The 23,852-nt window shown below is 36.7% G+C and overlaps 1 protein-coding gene across 2 annotated transcripts in view; it reads right to left on the bottom strand.

Moving 5' to 3' along the window:
* Positions 1–23,487, bottom strand: part of LOC102781640 (glypican-6-like) — an 83,657-nt gene extending 60,170 nt beyond the window's left edge. For both annotated transcript variants that reach the window (XM_087829915.1, XM_006788407.3), the window contains exons 1-2: positions 23,017–23,487; positions 3,418–3,576 (exon numbers count right to left, since the gene is read on the bottom strand). In XM_087829915.1, the coding sequence (XP_087686041.1) occupies positions 3,418–3,576; positions 23,017–23,167 (310 nt within the window). In that variant the 5' untranslated portion in view covers positions 23,168–23,487. The remainder of the gene's footprint in view (positions 1–3,417; positions 3,577–23,016) is intronic.
* Positions 23,488–23,852: the final 365 nt, after the last annotated feature.

Genomic DNA, 23,852 nt, shown 5'->3' with positions numbered 1-23,852 from the left:
GAATCACATGTGGGCTCAAGAAGTGTATTCCTGGAAAAAAAATAAATAAATAAACAGACATCATTGTGACATTGAGTTTCTGGGCACCAGTGGAATCATCTGAGAGTAGCATGCTGTAACCCAATAGCATTCGTTTCATATAATATGTTGAATATTTTGAATAGAATGAAGACAGAACGACATGACATTGACTGCTGAATATTAAATTGCACACTTAAATCACTCAACCAATATCCATTGTTGACTTTGAATATATTCCAGTCGCAAAATATTAAAATGCATGCTTTCAATCTTTACTTGAATAAATTTTTTTAGATAATTACTCTCTCTCTTTTGAGAAATTAGACTTTACCCATGTTGTAATTTACATGCATTTAGTGGACATTAACATATTATACAGCAAGTAATTAATGGTGATGTCGGTGACTTTAGTTTAGCATATATGTTAAGACTATTAGGATGCATAGTTGTTAAAATTGTCCTTATTATCAATGTTGTGGTTAGTCTGTTTTCTAGCTGTTTCCTGTGCATCTATGGCAGGCATGACAACAAACACAAGTTGCGTAGCATCAGTTCGATGGCTGCACTCATGGTAGTAAAATAAATACTCAACAACAATTTTCAGTTCTGAGACTAATTCTGACTTTGTGATCCCTGGACATTCAAATTTCAAAGATACTGTTGCTTTACAGTTAAATTCATATATTAAGACAAATAGTCAAGTAGTGCTGTCAAGAACAGAGGAACGCACCTAAAAAATGCTCGACCTGAACATAAAACTCAAAATTAACTTGGAGTTTTGCCATTTATGTTGAAGACCCAGGACCTGTGCATGTAGTCCTACATGCACGGTAGCAGATAATTTATGTCAAAGTTATTTAAGAGGCATACTGAATGGGCTTTTACTAAAGATTGCTTAAGCCTTAATTTGTTATGTCTTTAATGGCAAAAAAAAAAAATATATTTTTATATATTTATTTTTTGTTATTTTTATATTATTATTTTGCACCTTTTAGTTTCTGCATTTCTTTTAAGTCTCTTTTTATGCAGTTTTTACCCCTACACTGGGGAAGTTTGCTTGTACTACTCACCAAAGACACTTCCTTTATTTTAGTCAAGGTTGCCAGACGTGGCTGCAAGCAGCTTTAATTATTCTTCACAGTAACAGACACAATATATTAACATCCTTAACTGCAACAAGAATCATCTGGTGTTTTAGATACAGTGGTGTAAAACAAACGTGAAACAAATGATTCAGTGGAGTATCACTGGAGCACTAAGTGGTTACACTCCACATGATGAGAAGAGTTAACTGTGGATGGAAAATACTGTGGTTGTTAGATTTTTTAGTTGTATTATGTTACAATGTTCTGCACGCTTCTGTACTCGCTGGAAAAGAAGGATAAAAAGGTAATGCCTGCAGGCATCAGTCACATATTTTTAGTATTTATTTTCTCTGCATATCATCATAAATATCATTATTTCTTTAAATATATTTAAAGAAATCATTTTAAGGCTATGTTGCCCACTCCTATTTGGGGATGTAGACATGATCAAGACTGCTGAATTTCAAATAAGCATCAGAATGAGGTGGAAAGGTGAATCAATTCAATTCAATTTCTCAACAGTGCTATTTTCGAATAGTCCCAAATCATGACAGTTATATCTTAAGATAAAGACCCTACAATAATACAAAGAAAACAGAGAAAACCCCAACAATCAATGACCCCCTTTGAGCACTGATGAGTGACAGTGGGAAAGAGAAATTCCCTAAACCCAAAACCATTCTCAAGGAAGGGCACCATCTGCCACCACCAGCTGGGGTCACAGATAGCACCTTAAAGCAAATAGCAGCAGAAGACCACACCGGGTGACACTACTGTCAACTAAGAAAAGGACAATGAAGCTAATACCCATTAGCTCATTAAAATTGGTCAATAAAAGAAAATGCTGCCTTGTCCAGTGAGTCTAGATCAGAACATGAAGCCAATAGCATGAAAATCTGGATCCATCCTGCCCTGTATCAATGGATCAGGCTAATGGTAGTGGTGTAATGGTGTGTTTAATGCCATTTTGGTACACTTTGGGCCATTAATTACCAGCTTAGCATCCTTTAAACACCACAGCCTGCCTGAGTATTGTTGATGACTATGTCTATCCCTTTTGGACCACAGTATATTGCATGGTGCCTACTTTCAGCAGGACAACACGTCATGTCACAAAGTTCAAAATTATCTCAAAATGGTTTCTTGAACATTACAATGAGTTCACTGTATTGTGTTGGATTGACAGATTCCCATGCTGGAAGCACAGCCAACAAATCTGCAGCGACTGAGTGATGTTATTTTGCCAATATGAACCAAAAACTCTGAGGATCGTTTCCAGCACCTTGTTGGCAGTTCTGAAGATAAACGGAGGTCAAGCCCAGTACTGACAAAGTGTACGTAATAAAATGTTTTTGCATAAAGTGTGAGCATATACTGTATTTGCTAAGGTTTAAGTACTACCAATAACCATTACAATCTAATATTCTTAGATATTCTTTAATCAACTTTTATACATGGAAAGTTTTGGCCCATCAATTCTTTGGAGATAAAAAGAAGTCTTTAAACTTTAAAGATATCTATGTAATGAAAGGCATTATGTTGGATTTCTAAATAATAATAACTATTTTACTAATATTAGTATTTTGATAATAATAACAATAATAATAATAATAATAATAATAATAATAATAATAATAATAATAATTATTATTATTAATATTATTATTATTATAATGACAGTGTTGACAGGCGGCTACACTTGACAGTTCTCCACCTCTTCTACCTGTCACCGTTGTCCACAGTGATAAGCTGTTGCTAACCACATGGTCTTCTGAGAGTTGAAAGGATTATTATTTCTCATTAAATTGTAACTAGAAGGAGCTGACCCCATAGAGAAGAACACCAACAGGGACAAGTAGAGAGGCAGAGTGAGGCTTGGTTCAGTAATGAGCACATCTCCTCCCATACAAAAACTTATTAAACATGTAGTGGTCAAGAAAGTCACAATGGGACTAGGACAAGATCACATACAGCACAAGACCACCAAACAACCTTAATAATGCAGAAGCTGGCTTTGTGCTGCTGTTGAAGCTGTCAATCTTCAGCGCAAGTAGCCATGTTTGTCTAATCCAGCAAGAGGTTTCTCCACTCCAAGGCATATTAATGAGATTTTCACATCTCGTCTCCTCTTCAGGGAGGAGAGCTAAAGAACTGTAGTAAACCCTTTCAAATTAACATGTACAGTCCCAAGCCTTTGGTTTTCCTTTTCGCAGCACTTGTTCTCTAGTGGCTGACCATTAAAACAAATTTTAAAAGAAAAAAAGAAAAGAAAAAAATAATTATCTTAAAGCATTAAGCAAAGAGGACTTACCATCAAATCTTTTATGTCTCGAAACAAAGGTGCTTCTCAGTGTGTGACTCATTTCATCAACCAGATTCTCAAAGTCTTGTTTACTCTGTTGGCCAAATCTGTCCTCCATTTCCTCGGTGCAACATGTGTTTCCCTGAAGACATACACGAAGATGTGTCCCTGCAAAAAATGACACACAAAAAGCTATATTTTTCTCTCCAAACCAAAACGTAGGCTACATATAGGCACTTTAAACCAATGTAATGACCAAAGCTTAAAACGTTAAAGCCTGAACCATGAAATAATTGCCTGCAAATTATTATTATTATTATTATTATTTGTATTTTGTAAATATTGTTATTTTGTTTGGGTGTTTTTTTTTTTGTATTGTGTACAAAAATGTATTGTGCAATTTAGTTAGTTGTTTTTTTTGGGAGGAGGGTAAAAGAAAAATTACATTGATGCTGTAGAAGTCTATGGAATTCAAGAAAACTCATGTATCACATATGATAAACTAGATGTTACTAGGTTAAATAAGGTTGGAGTATTTTTTTAAACTACTGTATTTTCTGATGCCATGTTTTTAAATACTCAATGACCAAAACATCATTGGCTTAGTTAAATTTTAAAAAACAGGACAACTGAGAGTCTATAGCTATTTAAGGCGATATTGTTGTGATAGTGATATGTTCCAATGGTAGCACATGAATAAAAAATCATGGTGGTTGGAACAATGTTGCACTCTAACATGTTACAGCTTACCCCTAAAAATTAGATGAGGAGCTACAGGGTGTCAAATTCTCTGAAGGGCTACCTGGACAATCTTCTATCTCCACAAACTAGCCAAGGAAGCAGTAAGGCTAAAGTGGTTCAACTTTTAAAGCAAAGCCACACCTTTGCATCAAAAACTATTAAGTAAAAAGAAGCTTTTTTGGTTACCAGAGTGACAAGTCCCATCCAATTAAAAGGACCAACAATGAGAAAAGTTTAGACTTCACATGCTCTAATGCAAAATTTCCCCTGCTTACACATTAGTTGTTTTTTAACCTATTTAAAGGATAAACCAGTACTATTGTTACTATGTTTTTGTCATTGCTGGCGAGGTCTGACTGGTTGGTTATGGGGTTTGTCATTTGTCTGAGAGACACTAAGTGCTTTAATTGAAAAGGGCTTATTAAAGTTAAATCACATACTCCATAGTTTTAAAATATTCCTTTGCACATTACATAATTGTAAAAATTCTGAGTGAAATATCACATTAATGACCTACATCACTTCATTTCCCCAAGCAGCCATATTAAGACAGACACAGATAATGAAAGATTCAGTCTAGAACAGAGCATGTTTCATAGAAACATTCATAACTAGGATTTTAAGCATACTTTAATGCCATTAGAATACCAACAAGAATGTGCTGTGTAGCCTTTACAGCTCAAACCAGATCAAGTAATACCTGCAGAAAGGTGACAACTGGGGCTGTGCCACATTATATTGTCTGTGATAATATGATATGGCACATATTCATAATATATAAGTGTCACACCATGATGTCAAAGATATAGCACTACCATGCGTACATATTCCCTATATGTTCACAACAATAAGCAAAGACCAGATATGTCTGACAGCAAGAGCTTCGTCTCAGCCTCCAACCACAATTAAGTAAAAAGGCCATTTCAGCAACTTCCAACAAAGTACAATACAGTCAACTGTCAATTATTCCCTTTAAAGGTGAAAACAACATTTAGCTTCACCATCATTAAACCTGGCCAAAGATACATCATTCCAGGGATAGAATAATCTTCTGTAAATATACCGTCTAACTATTATTATGCTATAATGCTGCTTTGCTGTTTGGCTTTTAATAAATTCCCACTTCAAATTAGGAAGTGTTTCATTAGCTCATTTAAAATTAGCTCATTGGAAAAGAAGGATTGAAAAGGGTATTCATTTTGTTTGCACTTGTATCGATACAGGGAAAAGCAAGTATTGTACCTATTTTATTAAATAAACTGAAATACTTGGGGAACACTACAAACAAGAGGACAACATTAGCTTAGCTTGACAAAGCTACCTCCACATTCGGAACTTTTACTTGTGTGGCTCAGTCACATCAGTAAAATTACGACAGAACCTACTTTCATCAAAAAGACAAAAAAGAAAAGAAAAAGAATTGGTGGCTTCTGGTGTTTGTCCAACAATGTTGTAACCATTCACATTAAATGCTATAACAATGTAAACCGGTCATGATTCAATAATGAAACATCACAACCACAGGTTATCCCAAATTTTCTTGAAAGATTGTGATATAATTTTAAGGCCCACTCCCGCACCTAGTGAGAACAGAGTGTAACAAAGTCAGAGTCAACAAAAGCTGCATTTTTCTGGCGCTTTCACAGCGTTTCACAACCACTATTTTTGAAAGTAGATACAGTATTATTACAATGTAATTCACTGTAGCTGCTATCACAACAGAGGCAGTTTCTTTTTAAAGCACACAAATGGAGATGTAGTTACACGTTGTATATATTGCTACACATATGATCTCAAGGTTAAGAATAAACATCCATGCTCAAGAAACCAACATTACTTTACTTAGTTTGTATGAAATAGCCACACAAGCAACATAGTGTAAAGAGAAACTATCTACAGGGTATGAGAATTCACTTTTATGTGTTTTATCAGTTTCACCATGGGTGTGTGTTTTTTTGTGGGCATGTATTTGGGTATGGGTAACCTCCCAGAACTCAGCTCCCACGTAAAATATAACCACCACGCTGAATATTTAACTTCCATGTAATTATTATATCAGCAACTGAATTGCTCCATTTTAAGATAATTTTATTTTACGGTACTGATAAAAAAAGAACATGATGTGAACATGTTGTGAAAATAACAGAACAGCACAGATAAATGCCAGAATGTAAATATTTGAACACGGTATAATCAAACAACAGTATAAGAGCTGCAAGGAAAGAGACTTATGCAATCCTTACTTGTGAAATTCATTCTTAGCTTTGCATGCCTCACTCACTTTACTTGTTTCATTCAGTTGTCAGGCCTGTATTGACTAAATAGCAGGTGATATCAACCAATAAACAAAAACATGGATCAAAAGTCTTCATTACTACACACCATTGTTAAAAAGACCCTGCAAGATAGATGGTAATAGCATCATACAACCAAGTCCTGTGTTATCAGATATGTCAAGAAGAGGGAAAAAATACATCTTGACACAACAACCCTACTGTGTGCTCCAGCAGTCTCAACAGAGTGAAACATCACTTAAAAATAAACCTGTCGTACATCAACATATGGGAAGGAGCTTTCAAGGGACTTCAACACTCAGCAAAGTGCCATGACCTTCCTAGTCAAGGTTAAAACAGCCCTGTAGCTTCACAGATAATCTATCTACAGGAGCACAGACCACACACACATTAGCCACACAAAGGATGGAGTATGGGCCAGACAGTTCTTTTACAACAGAAAAAAACCCACTCTTGTGTGATGTAAACATGCGTTATTATTTTTTAAGATACGTTGTCAACAGCATCAAAATACTTAAACCATCAGCTCGATTTCCACATTAAATTTACCAATACAGCAGGTTTTTTTCTCCATTCCTTCCCTAAATCAAATAAAAGGGCCAGTTAGCAGAACACAGCTATCACTGTGAACACAAATACCAGAGATTATTGTAAGAATTCAGTTCCAGAGCCTAGTGGTTAGATTTTCATTTGAGCCCATTATCCATTTTATATCTGCAAACTCGAAAAAGTTTTAGGCACTGCAGCTAAAATGAGGATGCTTTCCAAAATGATACACAAAATACTGTTTCTTTTTTAAATAAACTTCATTCCATCTGCAGTGAACAAAACAGGATAAAGTAAAAAATTTCTGCATCACAAGATCTTTACCAAAGAAAGATGTCCCCTTCACAGAGTTGATTGACATTGTAATTGGATTTCACTATGCTCTGCTGCACTTTTAAAATCTGTGTTTAAAGAAAAAAAAAAAAAAGGTGTTAACTTAATATCTTGTTAGATTCTAGCAGATGTGTTGGTCTCTGGTTAGAAAAATAGAATCCTGTCCTCAGCTGAAATCATTACAGTAGATGTGAGTTGACAGTTCTGTCTTTCAGACAGTGGCATGTACAGTAAACTTACTGCAATATTACTTTGAATGGTAATTTGCATTAATGTGTGAAAAATCACTCAGCTTTTTTCAAATAGCTGAGCTCCTCTTGCAGTCACAGCCATTTCCCCAAGACATACCACAAATGAATAAATGTTACGAAGTAACTGTTATTGGGAAAATATTTCTTTTTCTTTGTCACCCATCAAAATCAGATCAGTCAGAAACTTATATCATGCATGCCAGTGACTCTTATGTCGTGTTACAGATGAGGCGTGTGCTGGTCTGCAGTCTGCTGCGAGACATTAATTGACTAAATGAAGCAAATCTTATCCAGTTAAAATGTAAATGGGAAATTACATTGTATTGCATTTTATATTAGCCTTTCTATTCACATTATGATAACAGAACTTGATGTTATATTTACTACATTACAGGAATTGAAATTTGAAATAAAACTTTTAGGTTTTGTTCTCTTTTGAGTTTTCTGTGCCAACCTTTGCCCCGTGTTTCTGTTGCGCTGTGTACAACTGTGTCATTTACTTTTTGCTGCTAACATAACAGACTTTTGAATCTTAAGGTACTACTTGCTGTCCTTTCAGTTTCCCTTGTAAATGCATTTTAAGGCATCCTTCCCTTATTTCACTTTAGGTGACACAAAATAATCTACTTAAAACTGCTTGCATTAACTATGGATTATAAAAAATTAAGTATTTATAAAACCTCTATTAACACAATTACACAATTAAGCATACTTTAACCAATACATATTTATAAATGTAAAATAGTGTCATTAAACATGCGGATGTGAACTTATAAATCAAGACTGAAACATTCTTATCTGTGTTTATGAATTACATGCTAATGTCTATTTATATAGGATTTATCCTTTATAAGTGATGAATTAACACTTTTCTAATGTAAATATTTACTAATATTATATGGTGTTACTAGTATGAGGTGGTGAGGTGGAAGCCACTCACTGACTTCGTATTGTTATATTTTGTGTTAAATCTATGGTTCTCCGAGTCCCTCACACACATATACAGAAACATGCAGAAACTTGCCATTAAATTCATTTTTGTAACGTCGCTGTCCTTCAGATTTAGATGTGTGCTGTAATGGAGTTTCAAATTCTTTGTCCGCTTTTCTATCAATCCTTGTCCCTTATTTCACAGAGAAAAATAGAATGTTATTGTGACCCATGAGGGCTGTTTTTGGAAACAGTTGTGAAAATGAAAATGTTCTTCCAGTAAACATGTTAGCACAGCTTCGGGACAGCCTCTGCACTGAGCCAAATCTCATGCAGATGGGGGGTTTTGTTTACTTTTGGCTGGTAAGGTAAAAAGTATGAATTCCAAATAAAGCTGTGTACAATTTCGAAGACGCCATACTTCTGAAGAAGCTGAAGGAGAATTATTTCCCTCTAATAGCCAAAGCTGGTCTTTGGCAAGTCAGTTAATATTAAGTGGATAGGGTGGGTGAACCAAAGAGGCTTGTCCCTGACTAACCTCGCTCTACAAGCTCAACACCTAACCTCTGTTTTTCTGGGGCTAACGGGAGGATGCAGTACTTCACTTTGCATCTAGCCATGGGACCAGACTGTATTTAACGTGCAGACAAGAAGAACAATTGTTGCTAATTAACAAGAAGCAGATTCTAATCACACGGACATAAGAACAGCAGAAAATACAAGACATACATACAGTGCCATAAAAAAGTATTTCCCCATTCCTGATTTCTCACTTCTATGCATATTTATTTTAGTTTAAGACTCCAGTGAACCACGCTGAGAGCCATTATACACAAATGGAGAATATTTGGAACAGTTGTGGTTCGCCTACAGAAATCACTCCAATTAATACAAGAGTGCAATGGCAACTCATCCAGGAGATAACAAAAAAACCCCTCAAACACCACCCAAGGGAATGCAGGCCTCACTTATCTTACTTAAGGTCAGCATCCCCCCCAACCCCTCCCCCAAACGGCTCATCTCACATTTCATGACAAAGGTTGAACTTTTTGGAAGGTTTGAGTCTCGTTACACCATATAAAAGGGCATAAAACTAACACAGTATTTCATTAAAAGAACATCACACCAGTCGAACATGTTGGTGGTAGTGTGATGGTCTGGGGCTGCTTTGGTGTTTCGAGACCTGGAAGACCGGACCTAATTGATGAATCCATGAATTCTGCTTTCTACCAGAAAATCCGGTAGGAGAATGTCCCACCATCAATTTCTAACCTGAAGCTCAATCACACTCTAGCTATGTGGCAGGACAATGATTGAACATGGCAGTAAGTCCACCTCTGAATGGCTAAATACATAAAATAAAATAATAATTTAAGTTTTTGGAGTAGACTAGTCAAAGTCCAGTATCAAACAAGATTGTGTTGCTTTGGTATAACCTTAAAAAGGCTGTATATTCTCAAAAACCCTCCAATATGGCAAAGATAGTGCACCAAAATTCATCCACACTGATGTGAAAGACTCATTGTCAGCTATTGCAAATGCTTGATTGCAGTTCTTACTGCCAAGGGTGGCCCAACCAGGTATTAGGTTTAGGGGAGGAGTACTGAATTTATATAGGTAAGTTTGAATTGTTTTTTTTATCCTTAATAAATGTAATCATCAAAAATGGCATTTTGTATTTATTCAGGTTATCTTTGTCTAATATTAAAATCCACTTGATGATCTGAAACATTTAAGATGAACAAATACTGGAAAAGTAAGTTATCAGAAAGGGGGCAAATCCTTTTTCACAGCACTGTACATGGCTGTCAGTTGTGCTGCGCCACGGATCAAACTTGGTAAAAACATACAGCTGTTATAATGAGATAGGTTTATTCATGCACACAGATTTATTAACACCTACTCAAGCTGTCATCATAAGTCATAATTATATCATGTCACTCAGTGTCTGTAACCAAATGGGGTGTCAGTCAATTTAGCTACCTTATTATCAGTGCTAATGAAGCTCTATGAAGATATTCAAATTCTACATTCGTCCTGCTGAGATGGGTTCCCATTTTACAAAACTTCTCTGCCAGGCACGTACAACATGTTTATGATATATTTTGCAGTCTTTAGCAGGTTTAATGTGTGATAATCCGACATGACAGAAGTGCAGTTGTTTATCTAAATCTGTTTTTACATATTTGCACTTTGTATGCTTACTTACTTTCTACTGGTAAGCAATGCGATACCTTAAGGCACCTGTTGTCCTTGTTTACTGTTCAGAACACCTCCACAGGTGCCTGTCAAAACCCATCATTGTTGCTCAAGTCACACCTACGTAAGCTCTATGTCTCTGATAAAGACCAGTTTTATGTAGTGTTCAGATCAAAAGTCCAAAATGATTGCCCTTGCAATGACTAGTGATGCAGCAAATAATCATTTTAATACATTACTCTTCATACTGAAGATCTGTTTCAACTCACTTCAACCTTGTACCAAATATAGCTCACTAGCATCTCACATAATTAAACTTTGCCTTGCAAATATTTAGTTTTTTTTTCCTTGTACAAACATATACAATGACATCGTTTACTTCCTTTATAACTTATCTAAGAAGGGCACAGGCAAGAGACAATATAAAGAAGATGCAATTATCACACAATTACACTTTGACATGGCTTTAAGCAAAACGAGAGCATGCTTTTAGAAAAGTTAGACATCACAAACTGAAATGCCGCAATTCACCGCATGACTCATGTTGTTTTAAAGTGTCTAAGTTCCTGTTACACAAGCAAAGGTAGGCCAACTCTCTGAAGTATTCCTCAGTGTACCTGGCCAAAGAGACCCAGAGCATATGTGCTCTGCCATCTGCTGTGTCCCATGGTTCCCCCTGACAAACTTTTAATGGATTCACACTCAAAGACACGCTCAGCCCTAATGAGATCAGGAATGCTTGTGTCACTGCAACTTCTTCTTCTTTGTCAAATCAAAACATCCAACAGGAATTAAGAGTTAAAACAAGTTTTAATTTCTGGCAAGTTATCTTTAAATGTTTAGTTCTTTTAAAACAATTGTTGCTAATATAAAATCCTATCTGATATGTGCTATTCCCCCATGTTATGCAAATTATCTTTTTTTTTTTTTTTTAAAGAGTTAATATACTTTGTTATTGCAGATACAGGACACAGAAGCTAATCTGGCTCACAGTCCATCATAATTCACAGGTTAGTTTAATGACTGAAATACAGAGAGAAGCAATAGATATTCTTGTCATTTGTTGGATGTTTTGCAAAGTGTGAATTAAAATCCACTGAGAAGTTAAGGAGGCTTATATATCCACAGCAAATTAATCTTGTTCATCAGTGAAACTGCTTGAGTTCACGAGTATATGATCAGTAGCAGCCACAGCCATTAGACAAATGAAATTCTGTATGTCACACCATTGACCAGATGATAGCATAATAGTGAAACGAAGTCCATATTTCAAATGTGGGACCAACAGTGGTGACGATCATGACCAATAAGATAATGATCATCTCCACCTAACAGAATGCGAGTGATATGCAGCATATGTGGCAGAGCTAAATCACATTGATTCCATCATTTGGTATTTAACAAAGTTTTTCATCATTTTGTGCAAAATTTATCAACACTGAGAATCCTATGTTAACAACTTTGCCAAACAATTAAAATTAAATATTGTTTAAAAAAATTAATTTAACAGAAATTTAATTTTGTAAAACTGCAAATCGTGGCCATGAGTTTATGTTATAAAAACAAAACAGTTATGGTGAAGAAGCTTTTGGTGAAAATTGCTTGCAACATTAACTGAAATCTGAGCAATGCTCTGAGAGTAACGATTTTTATGAAAACAGAAAAAACGTCAGTAAAACAACAAATATGACCTCGATCACCATTTGGGTAAAAACCCATTAGGTCATAGGTGTCAAACTCTGGCCCGTGGGCCAAATTTGGCCCGCAGCCTAATTACATTTGGCCCGCGAAGCCATACCAAATTAATATTAGAGCTGGCCTGCTGGTATTATACAGCTAATATATATATTGTTTAGTATTAAGCTTTGCTTGTTCCATATTCAGTTTTTCAGCAAAACTTGTTTGAGTCCATAAGAAAAGATTCATTCTTAAATCTGGAGGAAGATTTTTTTATGTTAGCCCGCGACTTTGTTCCAGTTTTGAATTTTGGCCCACTGTGTATTTGAGTTTGACACCCCTGCATTAGGTGATCATTGTGTGTAAGTTTGATTAAATTCTGGCCAATACAACTCAAAAGGGCATAAAACAAATGGAATAAAGCAAATTCTTTTCAATTTCATAAATTTCCACTTACTGTGATCTGACATTTCCTTAGTTGGTTTAATCCAAGCAAAAATCCATCCAAGACTGGAAGAGCTGTCAACTATTCAATTCTGCACTAAAATATTGAAGCCATTTTAAATCCAAAATCCCTCCTAATCTAAATAAACTGCTTCTTCACACCTTTGAGCCTAAGCAATTCTGTTTTATCTGAGATATCTTTTTGCAAATTTAGACCAAAGATTTTGACTGCCCATGTGGTCATTTTTTATTACAATCATGTTAAGTGCAAAGTACAAACTCAATGCACAAGATGCTGCAAATTAATAACCCTGATTACTGTGATGTCTCAGGAGGTATGAATCAACAATGAGTTAAAAAAAAAGAATAAAAAGAAAAAAGTAAGTGAGTGGGTGGATAACATATGAATACATGAATGTGATATGTTATCTTCTTGTCTCATGAGCATCATATATAGAAGAGGTATGTTGTAAGGGGCTCATTAGATGTGATCCCAACCAAATCTGGTTAGCTCACTTGTTTCACCTTCTTATTAAAAGTAAATCAATAGGTTAGACTTAAAGGTTGCTGTAAATCCCCATTCTAACAATGAAGCAGAAACCAAATGCCTGTTACACTCAAACTATGTATGTTAAGTGCCTTGGATGTCTGAAAGAATAGGACATTAGCTAAATGTCAGCAAATGTTAGCTGATGGCCTATGCTTCTAGACACCCAAGGCATGCATACTGGTAATTTCAATGTAATATGCATTCTGCTTCATTCCACTTTCTCTACAGCACACCGAAACAGGCCCCTTAACCAATGAGTAATCAGACTTTGACAAGACAAGATCATATTGTCAGGAACTATATGACAAGAGATATTCATTGAATATGAACATCATCATGGATCTTTAAATCGCTGTATTCCACACACCTTCACACTTTTAATAACGTCTCTAGAGGGTTTTGTGTACAGAATAGCCAAGTTTCTTGCTCAAGTTGGAACTTGCATCAATCAAAAATTGAATGAAATTATTCCTATCACATTTTGGGTCATGTCAGAAGTTATTATGAAAGGCATGTTCATGTTTTAAATAACTGGGGGATGCTGATACAGAGGGGTATATGTCCTTGGGTGAATGAGGACAGGTTCAAGAGGAAATGAATTCTCACTGACATAAAACAGTCTACAATAAAAGCAGCACAGTACAATGGTATGATGGTATTCTTCATCCTCAGGAGAGTCAGCGTGAAGGGAAAAAGGACAGGAATAAAGATGTTGGAGCGGTTTCATACACCTAGCAAATGTGTCAGTATATATATATATATATATATATATATATATATATATTTGAATATGTCAAACTATTCCTCTGCAACATGCCATGTGCAAAGCTGCGTGCGTGATAAAACAGCCAAACGTTGACTCAAAGGTATAGCTTTTCATATTGAAATGTTTTTAAATGTACTATAAAAAATATTTTTCAGGAAAGAAATATAAATACATAAGAGGAGTGGAGAAAAAACAACCTGTTTTTTTTAAAGGCTTTGGAAAACTTGTGAAGAGATGGGTTTTCCACATTTATATAAATATTTTTTCTAACAGATTGTTTGTGAAACTAGGGTTTAACCTGACATTTTAACATAAAACTCCTGCTCATCAGGTTTCTGGGAAGATTGGAGATGACTACAGTTTCAGATTAACAATTGAACTGTTGCCTACTAGAGTTTTTTTCAGTAAATTTTAGTGAATGAAGCAAAAGTTCCTCCAGCTTTTTAGACATGAGAATTTCTCAAATATAATGCAAAACTGTACCCACTTTTCAGTGGGGAATGTAGTGTGCATTTTTTAACCACTTTATGACATTTTACAAAATAATAATAATTAAAAAAAAAAAAAAAACACAAGCATTAATAAGGAAATTCGATACAAGTAAATCATGACAAGGACTAGACTCATCTTTTCAAAAATCTTTGACATATATTACTATACATATGCAATAAAAAAAAATGTTTGACCTTGAGGGTAATAGCTGGGGGATATTTATGTACCATATACCCTTCAGCAAAGTACACCAATATCATTACAGTTAAAATTAATGTATGGATTTCCCTAATACCGTGTACGGCACATTTAGGAATGACAAGTGCAGCATAATCACCATATGTAGCACTATGTCTAGCTTTGACATTTATTGAGGAGTAAGCCTAGTGGAGGCCTGAGGAATCCAGTGTGGATATTCGATCTATGCATGCCTAGAAGCCCCTGAGAATGAGAAGTGAGGAGGCAAGCCTCTCTCGTCTGCATCAGTTTGCTAAGTGGAGCATGGCACACAAACACACTACAGGTAGCAGCTGGTGGCTGTTTAGAGACCCTCAAGGCCCTGAGACCTGCACTGATCGTTACCTTTCACTCAGTTTACAGTTTAGAATACAGGCACCGGTCATTATACCTTGTTACAGTGTATGTGTCCTCTAGCCAGTGGCCTGGTTGCCTTAGAGGGAAAGGATACAGCTCTGCTGCACAAGTACATAGCTTCCATTGGTGGCTTGCTACACGCCACAGTGAACTATCCTCAAGAGCAGTGTAAAGGCAAGTATAGACTCCAGTTACGCATCATGTCTAGTCAGACGCTGTCAACAAGACAGAAGTTGCTAAAGATAGATCCAACAGCAGCAACAAGGCATTCGAGTTAGCTTTGTTTCATGATGGCTAAGTTTTGACAGTTAGATGTGATGTTGGGAAAAAGTACTGGCTATACGCCACAGTCCAACGCCAGAATTTTGATACTAATGTTAGTGAAAAACACACTGATCCAGAGGATTGTTTTCAGAAAGTGATCTGTGAATGTCTTACAAAAAAGAGACAATGAAATATTGTCAACTACAGGAAACAGTGTAAACAGATCTCCAAAATGGTAGCCTATAATGGTCAAAAAGAAAAAAAAAAAAAAACAGCATGAGTGACAAGCGAAAATGTGTTTATGCCAGTTTCTTAAAACAGAAATGAAAAGGCTCTTTCATTGTGGCTCCAGGTTAGAATTTAATTGGACAGTTGTTGACAGGAACTAATAGATCAAAATAACATCCATTCATTTCTTGCAGGAGAACTCATTTGTCCACATTTCAAATGATTCTGAAACCATTAAACAATGATTGCAATGCCATTTCATGAGAATCTGTGTATTGTTTTTCACATATTTATTTCAAATAAGTTTAGAAAATGTTAATTCCCCGAGGCAGCAGCATATTCCTCTAGTAATGTATACGACAACAGCTGTGTGTCAGCAATATAAACCAGGCATGCCAGCCTTACAGCATTTGGACAAGCTTCAATAACCCAGTAAATTTTACTAAAACTACATTTTTGCAACAAAAAAAAAAAAAACAAATGGAAAAAAAATGAACAGGTTTCTGCTACATAGTAATAAAAAGTGACTTGTACCTGGAACTATCTCAATCATTTACTTATTCACATAATATGGACTTTGAATTAGTCAAACAAACAGCATTGTTAATATCTGCCACCTGAACCTGGTTTGGTTTTTAAATGTGTAGGGTGTATTAAAATTTCAACAACTGGAGTTATGAGCAGCAGAAAGTTGGACATAAACCCTGCTGGAGGCCACAAACAAAATAAACAGAAAGTTTGGGTCACAAACAGGATTAGAGTTTAGAAATATTATCCAAAGAGTTCTTTTGGTGTTAAAAAAAAAATCAGTAACCCTGAAGACATCAGTTCCCCTCCTTCCTGAAGAAACACAAACACATCAAAATTCATCAAAATCTGAGAGGAGTGCATTGTTGCATAAACTGTAGGTTCCAGACAGGCAGAATAAAATAACTTGGTCTTGGACTGCTGGTCAGATACAATAAACTCAGTGCATGGCTTTATGAGGGTGATTGTGCAAGCAGCCCTCTTGAATAGTGCATATGAAGAAGAAATATGGCTTGCACACAACTAAATAAATATTGTGTATATCAAAAGATGATGGTGCTAAACAAAGACTATATGCATGAAAACAAAACTGTTCAATAAAACATGCAGTACCAATTTAAATCCAAATAGTTTGATTTAAATAAGCAATACACAAATAGATAAACCACGCAAGCACAAACAAACAATCCTTATCAATTTTACAAGACATAAGCTACAAGAACACTCAACAAAAGCATATACAGAAATGTGCTATAAATACTCACAAGGCAAGCAAACAGAGAAACATGTGACAAGAAGCACAGACACCAAAGGATTTTTTTTTCAATGGGACACCTGGTTGGGACCTGCTTGTGCACATGCAAGAAACAAGTCTTTCTGCCAGAAGTTCTTTCTCATATCCGACTGAAATGATTTATGAAATGTAGGCAAACCTGTGAAAGTATCCATTTAACTAATAAAATAGTATTGCCCTAAATTCAACTAAGTTAGCTAAGTTGGAGAATAAAATTGAGAACAAAAATCAGTCCATCAAGTATCTTAGTATAAATGCATTGGGGGATGCATCGGGAAGGGCATCCATTGTAGAAATCTACCCCTTGTGAATAAGGGAGCAGCTGAAAGTAGCTTCTCAATGGTTTATCCAAATTAATGTTGTGGAGGGGCTGAAACTTATCCCAGCTGTCATGAGACAAGCGACAGTATGCAACCTGGACAGCACACAAGTCTAGTCCATGACAGTAAACTAAAACAACCAAGTTTAAAATCGATAGGTCACTGCTGATTTATGAGTGATCATTCCAGGTTAGGTTGGGGCCTCATCATGGAAAAGACTCCACCTGGCAGTTAGCTTGGAAACAACTTGTGTCTCTGGAAGAGCTGAAGAAAGTGGCTGAAAGTTCTGGGTGACTCTGTTTAGGCTACTGCTCTCACAGTCTGGACCCAAATAAGCAACAGAAATGGATGGATGGGGACACAAACCCTTTTAAATAAAAGTCCTTTTTTTGACCCGTGCAACCTCAGCCTCATAACTGGTATGGTCATCTGACATTTCTGAGTATTTCTCCTAGAAATGTTTTCCGGCAGAAAATGTTGAGTAATTTTTTGCGCTACTTGCTGTTGTTCGGTGCTTTATGAATTTTGAAGTTGCTGTGGAAAATGAGCGGAAACATTTTTAGTCTAATGCAACATTGCTCATCACCTTTTTTTGTCTCCACATTTACAGCACATTTGAGTTGCACTTGGAGTACGTTTTGTCTGTTTTAAGTGTTAAGCTTATAAAGTATTAAAACTTATGTATATGTCACGGCTGGGGCGGCAGTCGTGTGGAGGTGAGGAAGGAGGATCCAAAAGCAGACAGTGGCGGAGGTGCAAGTGGGTTTTATTTACAGTGCTCAAATAACCAAGGTGTGGGCAGAACTGAACATAAACCTAAACTGGAAAAGGTAATACAAAAGGAGGACATGGAGCGAGGAGCAGAGAGACGCGGAGAAACACGGAATAACATTAAATACACGGCAGATACATAAATGAACACAGGGAACGAACACAGACGACGCGACGAGGAGCACAGGCAGACACGCACTATAAATACATACACCAGGTAATTAGGAAAAGGCAGACAGGCGGGGACACAGCTGGAACTAATGGACATAACGAGACACAACCTACAAAGTAAAACAGGAAACACACAGACTGTTTTACACAACCAACTGGGGACACGAACAGAACACAGAGGAGAGACACAGGTAGGGATGATAGAAACACACAACCCTAAGAACAAATACGAAATCAGAATAAACTAGAAAAATGATAATAACAAACTCAAAGCGCTGGGTCACTGACCCAGGACCATGACAGTATAAGGCTAACACTTAAAAACAACAACAACTGTGTGTTAATCCACTTCAGGGCCAGGAGTTTGTACTTTTGTGCATTCTGCATAAAAAACTTTTAGAAATTTCCATTTCTTAAATTTATTTTGATGTACTTTGATTCTGGTGGTGTTATGCTTTTAGCGCTGCAACCCTAAAAGACTTGCAGGACACAGTTTCCTGCAGCTCTCACAGGAAAGACCCGCAGAGAGAGCCCATCATGAGGCCATTTTGGCATCCATAAGTATGATTGATGACATAGGGATGCAGACAGCGAGAATTCTTCTCTGCCATGAGAAAAATGATGATTGTTTGGATTTTTTTTATTTATTTTTTTGCCTGTTAGTGCCCCCCTCCGCTTCTCAGTGGGACACATTTACATTACGTTAGCAACATATACACTCAAAGCCTGGGGCTACCAATTACAAACAAAACAACTCCCGTGGATCTCAAAAGTCCATTTATCCACAATTTTTATCACAAATACTTCGATGTTTGTAGAGTAAAATGTAAAAAAGGTAAGCCATTATCCCTTTCAGGACCTCACCCCTAGATATATTTCAACATGTGTGACTGGCAGGAAGGTCGCAATAATTTCACAATACATCACAGCAACAGTGGAGTGTGCTGCAGGGGCTAACAAAGTCACCTGGCCATTCCCTTTGCAGGCACTTCCATTTAGCCCTTTTTAATCCCCTCCATCCCATTACATGACAGTAGAAGACCTGTGCACATTACATGCTTCAGTAGAGATCATTTGCCTCGCGCAGGCAGCCAAAGATCACATAAAATATTACCACCCGTTATTTCTGTCCCACCTCCATCTCCTGACTGGCAGTAAACAGAGCTGGACGTCAAATGATAGCATAGTATATGACATCCTAAGAAGTTCCATTGAATCCCGCAGTCTGCCATATGACTCACTCTCCACGTCTCAGACATTGGGTAATCGACTGAGTGGAAACTGAGACAGCAGATAAGACTGAGTGCAGGTCTTAACTTTAACAAGCAATAAAAAAGTAGTTTTCAGAGGCGAAATATAATTAATTTGCTTACAATTAAATTAAACAGATATAATTAAAGTCTTCTGAGAGGGTGATTCATATTTTAAGATGTGCAAACACTCCAAAGACTTTTAGAGCAATTCATAAGTTCATTCCTATTTTAAATGTCTTCACAGTATACTAGCTTCCAGCCCGGTCTGGTCAGCAGAAAGAATCATCGGTTAAGTCTTGTGGAATTACTGTACTCGCTGAGCCTTCAGGCTTTGAATCTGAACAACATTTTTGTCAATAACACCATCTCCAGTGCTGTCATTCCCCCTGACCTGGTTCCTCTATTGAGCCCAAACACAAACACACACATATGAAAACACACACACAGAAAATCTGGGGTACTAAGCTTTTCATTTCAACTCCAGGAGAAGACGTGGTAGTTATTTCAACATTTTAAGTAGTAAAAAAGTAATAGATATATATTTCAATAGTATTCTAATTTGATTCATTTAAATATGAGTACAATCTAATTTAATAAAAACATAACTTTACAAATACAGTGTTTCCCAAATATATTTTTCAGTCTCTAACGGCATCACACCAAAAGCAGCAAAACCACACACACATCCATCTGTCACAGACTTCAAGAAATCAAACCGCCAAGTGAGACCATTCAACAAAAAATGCACAGCATGCAGCAGCAGTGAAAGCTCCATTTGTGGAGGTGGACCAGTAATAAGTTTGAGATTTCCCCTAAATCGTCAGTGATTTTAATAGAGTGTGATGGCAGTTGTGAGACTGGCACAAACAGCAAAACAGGAAGCTTTTGAAGCTCTAAAGTAACTTAAAATTTTTTGTAACTTTAATGATCAAGTCGTCCGTCCTAAACAGCTCTTCAAGTCATCACGAACTGGACAAAAAAAGTGTTTAAGTTCGCATTAATCTGTGAATTGGTGTTAATGTCATTTGCAATCTGTCTGTAAACTCCACAAATCACAAAATGTGAACAGTAACGTGCCCTTGACACACTCATTGACTACACCACTACCTCTACATCATGTGTGTAATATAAATGAATGATATTTCAGTGAAAAAACTAAATAACTAAAAAGGGCCGAAGCTAAAAGCAGATAATGCTGCATTATTAACAACATCTGCCAAGTGAATTTCATAAAAATATATCCATCCATCCATTTTCTTAACCCCAAGGAAGCTGGGATCTATCCCAGCTGTCATTAGAGCTAAAGGAAGGGTACACCCTGGACAGATCGGTAGTCTGTCGTGAGGCTGACACGCAGGGAGACAGAAAACCATTAACGCTCATATTCATGGAGTGCGAGAGGAAGCCGGAGTTCCCAGAGACAGCCCATACATAGGCAGGGAGAACATACAACCTTCCCAAAGTAGCTTAGTAAAGTAAAGTAAAGTAAGCTTGTGGATTCAAACCCAGTACACCCTAGATGTGAGGCAACAGTGCACAGCACCACAGGACTGTCTATAATGTTAAAAAAAAATACACATATTTTAATAAGCTATATTACTCAATTATAGTCCAAATGATCTATTTTATCCCCAAATCAGCTATTAAACCAAAGGCTCTATTTTCAGGAGATTAAGTAAAATAGTGCAAACAAGTCGTGTGCCAGCCACGAGATTAAATTTTAAATCAGTTCAGACTAATATAAACTTACATAGCGAAAAAGAAAGCTCTCTGCTTTTACTACATTTCTGCTAAGAAGCAACTTGAATGTTTTTTCATTTATTTATTTATTGATAGGACAATGTTATGATTTGAATCAACTTTTAATCAAAAGGAATTTGCAAATTTATTTTAGGCAAGATCTGGCTTGGTTTGAAAGTTGTTTGCATGAGTAAGAGGCAATGAGCTGTGAGCCCAGAGGACATGTCTATCACTGTGCGAATTTGCTGAGTTGTTGATAAAGCGTTTCTCCCGAAGACATGTAAGGTTGTGACTCATTCAAAGAGAAGATCAAAAGACTTTTATTCAGGGTGACATAATTCAGGAAAGAGACAGATTGGATTTTTTCCACTCATTCCAGAGATTAGTTGTGATGTCAGAGACACAGATCCAACGGATTTAATCAGTTAGTTATTCAACCCATCTCTGAACAGGTGTGCCTGTTATCAAATATGCAGCCTTTTACTTGTGCCAGATTCCCTGATTTATAGAAAGAATAATTGGCCTTGAAGCATAACAATGACGACCTGGAGAGACAATTCAATGAAAGAGGCGGAAAGGGGAGACTGCCTCTCATCCATACTCCTGTTCTGATGACATAATGATATTTATATCCAAACTATGCTTGAAAAACAGATTGATTTGATTTAAGTATCGCTGCAGTGAAACACTGCATCGTATATTTAAGATAATTACTTATTAGGCTTGTGGCAGAAACCATGCAATGCCAAATGAAGTGAGCAGCGGTTGTGGTCTACTGCTTGAGCATTGCATGAGCTTCATTTTATCTAATCACCCAATTTTCACAGGACAGGAGTTAATCTGCACAGCTGTCCACTCACTGGGCTCCCTCTACTTGGTTTTCACCGTCAGAAACCTCTACTGGAGACATGCAGACACATTTCACACTCGGCATTGATAGGGCAGGATAGCCGGTATGACACACACACACACACACACACACACACACATATATATATATATATATATATATATATATATATATATATATATATATATATATGTATGTATATATATATATATATATATATATATATGTATGTATATATATATATATATATATATATATATATATATATATATATGTATATATATATATATATATATATATATATATATATATATATATATGTATGTATATATATATATATATATATATATATATATGTATATATATATATATATATATATATATATATGTATATATATATATATATATATCACTAAATAAGCCTGTAGTTATGCGTTCAGGCAGTTTACATGCGTGGGTTCCCGATTAGAGTAGATCTCTCCAAACAGCTGTGGGAAGCTCACTACCCCCAGGTAGTCAGTCAGGAGCGTTTTGGAAATCAAGTAACTCACATCATTTGTATAAAGTTAACTTCAGTGAGTGAAAATCACAGCAGGTACTTTGTGAGTGACAGGTGGTTGAAAAGCTGGAACCGATTAGTTGGACGTGGTGCAGTCGCAGTAGCGTACCCCCTGCAGCATTAAAACGATTTAGCGTCTTAAATGAGTTGCAATAGGACTGCTGAGTATTTTTAACTTTTCCTCTCAGATATAAACACTTAACACAGACGCGTTTACTATTATTATTTTATTTTGTAAAAGTCGCTGCATATTCCCGATCATTTCGGATGCTGTAACCGGCAGGTCGTGAGCCAGTAACTCAGTCCACCCTTACCTGGGATCTCCTGATGGGGAACATGTGAGAAGCCAAAGCCTTTCGCGATGGAAGCCTCCCTCACCTCGCTGCAATTCCTCGCTTTAAATTCGGCTCTTGCCGCAACAGACAGCACAGAAAAAGTGCAAATGATGGTCTCCAGTCTGAGCATCGTTCACTTCTGTACAGATCCCTCACTGTTTAGGTACTCTGCAGTGTCCCGCTTGCTGGCAAAACTCCCCCCTCCTGCAGCAGATTCGCAGGTAGACTACTTAATGACTGGTCGTTTTTGGTGGTTGAAACTGAACTATAGTCTATAAACACATCCCCCAAAGCACAACGGATTTGTATCGCCACCGAGTTCAGTTGAAAGTCCCTCGGCGCAGTAGAGAAGAAAGCTGTGAGCGTAAAGGTGCCACATGAATCCAAGGAGCGCGTTTCCCGGCTTGTTGACTCAACTTCGCTCAGCAAAGAAAGCCCATTGTAGCTGCGTTGAAGTGGAAATGCTCTGTGGAGGAGAGCGCTGTGTGTTCAGATGCACCGGCAGGGCAAAAGCGGGACACAAAACGTGGAGTGGAATCGAGCCTCATCCAGTGTAGCAGGTCGGTACCTGCATATGAGATACAACCTAGTAGAAAATAACAAATACATAAAACATCCTGTAGGTGCTATCGGATTAAAAATGGGAAGATATGGAGCCGACTTTAAAATTGAATCTCTGCCATAAATGCCTGTGGGTATATCCCATTGTTTTTCGTGAGTGTGAATTATAAAATGCAGTCTGTTACACTTGGATTTCTTTTCTAATATCTGCAACTTAACAAACCTTTACTTGGCCTGCACGTTTATGCTCCACT

The sequence above is a fragment of the Neolamprologus brichardi genome, chromosome 16 (genome assembly GCF_056152115.1).
Source record: "Neolamprologus brichardi isolate AB-2024 chromosome 16, ASM5615211v1, whole genome shotgun sequence".
NCBI classification, from domain to species: domain Eukaryota; kingdom Metazoa; phylum Chordata; class Actinopteri; order Cichliformes; family Cichlidae; genus Neolamprologus; species Neolamprologus brichardi.
Note: the sequence above shows the minus strand (reverse complement) of the source record. Positions and strands in the feature narration are given on the sequence as shown.